The 7,551-nt window shown below is 44.0% G+C and overlaps 1 protein-coding gene across 1 annotated transcript; it reads right to left on the bottom strand.

Annotated features, from left to right (window-relative positions):
- Positions 1-722: 722 nt before the first annotated feature.
- On the bottom strand, positions 723-2,147 carry LOC148028411 (pterocarpan synthase 1-like). The gene has a single exon (XM_087689052.1). It carries the CDS (start codon positions 1,819-1,821, stop codon positions 1,147-1,149), a length of 675 nt encoding a protein of 224 aa, XP_087545178.1. The 5' UTR covers positions 1,822-2,147; the 3' UTR covers positions 723-1,146.
- Positions 2,148-7,551: the final 5,404 nt, after the last annotated feature.

The raw sequence follows: 7,551 nt of genomic DNA, 5'->3' as shown, positions 1-7,551 counted from the left end.
GGTTTTTTTTTCATACACTGTTTTGCGCGTCTATATTTGCGTCTAATTTGCAGGTGAAATCGTATCTATGTGCGTGTGTATATGCGCGTGTATATGCGCATCTATATGTGCATCTATATGTGCGTCTATATGAGCATCTATATTCGGGTGTATATGCGCGTCTATATGCGCGTGTAGTTTTCACTATAACCACGCTTGTAGACGCGAAATTTTAGACGCGGTAGTAAATGCGGTAAATAAATACGCCCGACATTTTTAAACACAATTCAAATATTGCGTCTACAAGCGCGTCTATGGAGCCTTTTTGTTGTAGTGACACCAAAAAAAAGACGCTAAACTGTGTCCCTTTGGTGTGTAAAGGTATGGTGCCCATGTTCATGCCCAATTTCAAAAAATGCATGCCCACACTTTGGGCGGGGGTGGGCCATCCATTACTTGGTGTCCCTTCCAAGTGGAGGGCTAGAGAGGAGAGGTGGGTGTTTTTAGTGGGCGTGTGGGACCTGGGTGGAGGAACAATACGTGCATGGGTGGGGCTCGGGGGACGATAGACACGCAAACGAGCTAGGGGGATGGGATAGCAAGACGTGACCGTAGCAAGGGAGAGTGGAGGTGCCCCCGCGAAAAGGTTTCGACCATAGATGTAGAATATTAAAGATTTAAAGATTTAACGATAGAAGATAAAAGATAAAGACCAAGATTTAAGATGTAAGATGATACTTAACATTAATCTTACACGACAACTAGTTGTGATTTGGCCCCCGACTATTACTTGCAAATCGCGATTAAAGGTCAATATTATCTCACGATCGTACACGGGAGTAGTGCCTTGGACAGGCCAAACGTTAAACTTCGGCAAATTACAAATGAGAGGGAGCATATAAAGTGGGGATGGTAATCGATCGACGGAGGAAGGGAGCATCTAGTTCTGTGGAGACGGCCATCAGTCAGTTGAGGAAGCGGACGTGGGGATGGTAATCGATCGACGGAGGAAGGGAGCATCGAGTTCAGTGGAGACAGTCGATCGATGGAAGAAGGGAGCATCTAGTTCTGTGGAGACGGCCATCAGTCAGTTGAGGAAGCGGACGTGGGGATGGTAATCGATCGATGGAGGAAGGGAGCATCTAGCTCTGTGGAGACGGCCATCGGTCAGTTGAGGAAGCGGACGTCGTGGTGGAAGAGGCGGTAGTTCCCGTCCAGGAGGAGGCGGGAGATGAAGGCGTAGCCGCGGGCGCCGCGGAAGCTGCCGGTTCCGCCGACGATAGCCACTTCGTTGGTGGGCTGGGCCTTGATCTCGCCCTGGATGTGAAGGGTGCCGCGGTGGACGCCGTCGTCGTAGGAGATGTACTCCACCTCGACGAGGTCGATGCTGTTGCCGGACAGGTCCAGGATGTAGCTGGAGTCGATGGTGAAGCCGCGCACGTAGCCCAGCAGCCTGGAGTCGCGCTCTCGGCCCGATGTGGCGTTGAAGGCGAAGAGCTCCCCGTGGCCGAACAGCCCCGAGTGGCTGGCGTTGAGCGGCGGCAGGAACATCTGGTTGAGGCTGGGGTCTCCCACCAGCACCTGCACGTAGTACTGCAGCCTGCACCCCTCGAACCGTGGCGGCGCCACGTACGGCTCATCCGCCTGCACGCAGCTCGACCTAGCCTCGACGTATCTTCCTCCAGCTCCTAATCCGGTTAATTGCCGATGAAGATGGTCATGATAATTTTCCGCCGTCGGCCCCGCGGCCCACGCCGCTGGCCCCATCATTATCATCGGCATCAATGTATAAGCGGCCGCTACTACAAACCGGCTGAACATCGATGTCATCATCGCAGCCATTTGGCTATCGATCGTCGATCCGCGATGATTAACCAGACTGACGTTTTACAACTCTCGCCCTGCTGCAGCAGATGAAAACGGCGACACGACGAGATGGCAGAACTAGGTCTGGACTCTGCTAGCTAGTAGCTGCTGCAAGATGAGAGGACGGAAGATGAAACTACTACGAGTCTACGACGACGAAAGGACTTCCCAATTATATTGCGGCTTTATAAGCACGCCAGCACCCTTTGGCTTTGCTTGGATATACATACAGGTGCGGCAACTGGCCATGAGGACTTTCTAATTCAATTGCCGCTGAGCAGCCGCTTTACTTATACACGTCGTCGAATCAATCAGACCGACGAGCAGCGCCTGCACATACGTTTATGGCGGTTCCAGTTGTACCTGTACTGGGTCCATGATGATGACTCGAGATCCAAGAGCCATAGCTATTGCTATTCTTGGAAGCATCCATGCCTCCCCGGGCGCCACCACAGTCTAACCGCCCCCCGATCGAGCTCGGTCGTGCTCAGCTTGGACCCGTTGTAAAGTTCCACCTTTAATTGATTGACGTGATCCATCATCCATCCTAGCAATATCGGCCCGCCCACATGATTAATACCTAGTGGAGTCGATTTTCAGATCCCCCCTAAGCGGGGATTCAACACAAAAAGCTTCCTAACCAATATTAAGCTTCCAGATTACAAAAGTCAAAGAACGGTGCATACAAATTACAATGCTCCATTGATTTGCACGGCACAAGGGCCCCAAACTAGGTTGGCACGTGCAACCACATTTGGATAATGGTGTTCTTTGATTACATTGTCCAAGTCCTTGCTCTTGAATGTTCTCGTAGAGTAAATTGTCTACTTTGTGTTGCTTGAAAATGATTATTCTACTTATAACTTGTTTTTCTAAAATGCGTAAATAGTTTTAAAAACACTTACAATCAATTAGATTTGGTTGGAAACTTGTCGTATAGCCTAAGACCTCATGCTGATGAAGAGCACCTTGCACAGTTAAAGATGAAAAGCCAGAAATTTACTTGGTCAAAGTCTGAGACGTAGTGGCTTTGATATTTCACTATTCTTTTTGGTTAAGTACTAACTTATAACTTCATAAAAGCATGAAAATAACACAAGAAAGCATATGAACATGCTATACAACTAGCATATCGAAGAGATGCCAAAGTCTCTTCGTGGTTTTATAATTATGGTGGAGAATGTGCCATTCCCCCTACTTTTTGAGGTATGCACTTTTTTTAAAAAAAACTTTTCTCTTTATTATTCATTATCACAAAAAAAGAAAAGGAAGTATATTCTAACCTTACGAAAGGCTCTATTGATGAAGATTACAATTTGCTTTGTTGAATCAAGCCTACAAATGATGTGATACAATGAGATGAGCATGTTTAATGTGTTCAAAACTCTTGATAATTGATTAAGTAACAATTACTACTACTGATACCTAAGAACAATTTCTTGGGAAGTGACTCTTTTTTGAGTCTCGTTCTCTCTCTCTCTTTACACATGAGGATATCTCATGGCATATTAGAGACAAATTACAATTGGACTAGATGTGTGGCTATTCCTAGACAATACCTTCAATAAGGGTGTTGCTATATAAAAATTTTGGTCAACAGTTATTGATTTCTTTATGGGATATTTGATTTGGTATTGATAGAATTTATGTTGATAGCATTCATATGATTTAAATAGGGTTTTGAAGCTTTCTAGCATGCAAGGAAGTATATTGTAGAAGGAATGATCACATGCTTCAAATGTGGAACTCTTCCAAGGAGATGCCATATTTGTTAACCAAAAGACATCCTAATCTATTGTATTTTTTCTAGTCCATTTTCACTATAGACAAGCACATCCATTGGTATAGGGATTCAATACATTTTGACTATAGGCAAGTTCATGCATTGGTACAAGGATTGATAAAGGCATTGGCAGTAAACATTAGCAATGTAGCCATCGCAAGTGAAAGGAGGAATGAGAATTCACATATACATGTATTAAACTAGTTGTTCTAGTTTTTAAATTCATGATGGTCCATGAGAGATCCATAAGCATATTGGCTCTCATGTTGTAGCCTTAATTATGAGCAAGAGTTGCTCAATGGGCAAAGGAGGTAGGCTTGGCGTCTCTAAAGAGTGCCAAGTTTTTCATACGAATATATTCATGAAAAACTACCTTTTTCGAATTGAGATTAGGAACAAAAGTCGTGTGGGATTTTCTTGCATTTGAAAAAGCATTCGGACCAAAACGAGACAAACAAAGGGTGAATGCAATATATGTAGTGTCAAATCACCATAAGTTAAAGATCAAAACTCCAAATTCTTATTTCTCTCTACTTTCTTCTATTTAAGTTAATCAACTACTTTGAACAAAACATTTATTAGCCAAAATTGAAAATAAGTGTTTTGTCATATCCCCGCATACGAACTCCCCCCTATAATTTTAATAAAATTAGTTTAATTTTTTTTATTTCCCACCCCCTACCGTCGCCGAACAGGTGGCGAGGGGAAGGGGGATGTCGAAGATGCCCAGATGAGGAGGAAGAACGCGATGATGATGATGGTGGAGGAGGGAGGCCACATGCCTACTACCTCCCCCCTCTCGACCAATCTGCCATGCTTTATGACAAGTGGTGGGTGGGGAAAGACCACCGCCATTCTACCTCTGCCCACACGCCCCCCCAAATAATACCCCCCCCCCCCCAACATGTATAAAACCCCCCCTTGGGGATGCGACTGAGGACTTCTTTCCCCTCCCCCATCGCAAGGAAAAAAAAACAGCACGTTGGCAAAGAGAGAGAGAGAGAGAGAGAGAGAGACTCTTTCTCTTCCCCTCCTAAGAGGGTGGCCACATGCATCTTTCTTCCCCTTTGCCTGTGAATCTATTCCTCGGGTGAATGCAATATATGTAGTGTCAAATCATCATAAGTTAAAGATCAAAACTCCAAATTCTTATTTCTCTCTACTTTCTTCTATTTAAGTTAATCAACTATTTTGAAAAAAACATTTATTAGCTAAAATTGAAAAGAAGTGTTTTGTAATATCCCCGCATATGAACTCCCCCCTATAATTTTAATAAAATTAGTTTATTTTTTTTTCTTTCCCACCCCCCTACCGCTGCCAAATAGGTGGTGAGGGGAAGGGGGATGTCGAAGATGCTGAGGCGAGGAGGAAGAACATGATGATGATGATGATGGAGGAGGGAGGCCACATGCCTACTACCTCCCCCCTCTCGACTAGTTTGCCATGCTTTATGACACATGGTGGGTGGGGAAAGACCACCACCACTCCACCTCTGCCCACATGCCCCCCAAATAATATCCCCCCCAACACGTATAAAACCCCCCCTTCGGGATGCGACTGAGGACTTCTTCCCCCTCCCCCATCACAAGGAAAAAAAATAGCACACTAGCACACGCACACACACACACACACACACACACACACACACACACACACACACACACACAAGAAGAAGAAGAAGAAGAAGAAGAAGAAGAAGAAGAAGAAGAAGAAGAAGAAGAAGAGAGAAAGAGAGAGAGGGAGGGAGAGAGACTCTTTCTCTTCCCCTCCTAAGAGGGTGGCCACACACATCTTTCTTCCCCTTTGCTCACAAATCTATTCCCCGTACCTATTGCGAGATTGTCCTCCATCCCGTAAGCTGGAACTTTTCCTCAATTGGCCCTCTTCTCGAGCAAGTGGCTGCTAAAGTCTTCTGTGAGTCATGTCTAAAAGAGGAGAAGACCAAGGATGGCCCCCAAGCAGAAAATATCACGTGCAGATGGCAACCCCACAATGAGAAACGAAGCCTCGACTGAGGGCATCATGACCAATCCAACTGCAGCACCGGTCGTAAGTAATGTATTCCTAATTTGATAGATGCTTCCTTAATTTCCCGCATGTGATACCTTAGGTTCCAAACTTTACCATGTGAGAATAGTTCGTTGAAAAAGGTAAACTTCGCCTTGACTATCCGAAGGATTGAGTTTCCCAAATGCTTGTTTCAAAGTAAATTAATTGCATTTAGATGTTATGGGATAAATTCATAAACAATATATAAGGCTTCAAGCATTGTCAACTCCCCGTCCTCGCAACAATAGGGGCATTTTCATTACCTTTAAGGTATTTGCTGCAACTTGCATGCTTGATGGATGGCATGGTAAGCGATCTAGGCCAAAAGAAATTCATCCCAGAAACTCTAGGCTTTGCCCAAGCTCTTGCTAACAACACGAACTAATAGCTCATGTTTGGTAGATTGGAATCTTGATGTTATACATAGTTAGCGCAAACAACAATCATAAGGGCTAAAACTAAGATGCCTTGGGGTCCCTCTGGCAACTACTACCTTCATCAACCCAACTCAGGGATTGGGCTAGGTACAAACTACAATTCCAAGCTTCAAAGGCAAGTGGAGAGCTCTAGGGATTAGGAAACCCTAAGTCAAAGGAAAGACCAATGCTTTTGTACTTGTTGAGAAGAAGGCTGGGTCATCGATCAGTAGTAAGAACTTATGTCTTGTACAGCGTTTGAGACCTTAACATATGCCTTAGTCGAAAGAAGAGTGTGTTAAGTAAAATTTTCATAAAACCACTCTTGATCCCAAGGAGGAGAGCAAATACGCGATGGGAAGGTTATCATGAGTATTCCTGCAATGTTGGAAAATGATATCATTGTTTTGTTGATTGATCTAACATTGTCCTAAATGCTTTTTGCATTAAACTGATTGTTGGGATGTGATTTGGATGATTATTCCAAGTGCTTGTGTTTGATGGTAAATGCATGGTAGGGGTTTGTGATGACAAGTTGCCATGGGAATAAATGAATGTTTTCTTGGACAATAATATTAGGGTTGAATGCCTTGTTTGTGCTTGATTCCTAAATGGATTAATTAAGGAAATGATATTTTGCATGGTGGATCATCTCCAAGATCGCACTGTGGATTAACACAAGAGGGCATTGCTCAATTCACGGGCCGAAGGTTGAGTGGTGAAAAGGCCAACCACAGAAATTGTGTTACACTCCTAGGCTGCTTGGGATCGGGTGGAGCTCTAGACACCCCTTGCCTAGTCTGGAACGGAGTTGAAGTCTGCCATGAGCCCAACGTCTGTAGCATTGGAAGATCCTATTCTAGATAAAGGATGGAAATTATAGTGCCATGTGATTTGGACTGAGTACTTCTGTTGGATAGAAGGGATACATCATTTCTCCTATATGGGTAAGAGACAAAGATTAACTGGAAAATAAGTTAAGAAACTTGTTTGTCAAAAGGATCGTTTTCTCTGTTTTCGTGTCAATGCTATAAATTATGTGAACAAACCCTGTTCCTTAAAAGGCTTAACTAAGGAAGTTGGTTTTTAAATGTCACACATAAATGTGATAGGATGACCTAATTAGATAACTAAAGAATGCCTACCGACGGAAGCTCTTCGTATGCATGCATCATACCTTTTCCTGAAATTTATTGTAATGACTGAAATTAACCCCCATTTGGTCTTGTGATCTTGGATGAGGCCAAAATGAATAATAGCCATTGTAAATTGGGTAAGTAGCAGCCATTGAGTCACTGGACTGCCAAGGTAACCCCTACCCCAACCTTTGTCATTGCTTGCATCTCATGAAAATGCCAAATGTCTTCTTTCCAATGCATTTCATGCTGATTGCCTAAAAAAATGTCTGCCATGTATACTCTGATTGAGGAAAAAGGCCGATGCCAGGCGAGGTGGTAA

The sequence above is a fragment of the Lygodium microphyllum genome, chromosome 12 (genome assembly GCF_053477565.2).
Source record: "Lygodium microphyllum isolate KBCC chromosome 12, Lygodium_microphyllum_v1.1.10, whole genome shotgun sequence".
NCBI lineage: Eukaryota > Viridiplantae > Streptophyta > Polypodiopsida > Schizaeales > Lygodiaceae > Lygodium > Lygodium microphyllum.
The sequence above is the reverse complement of the archived record's forward strand: the minus strand, read 5'-3'. Positions and strand labels throughout refer to the sequence as shown.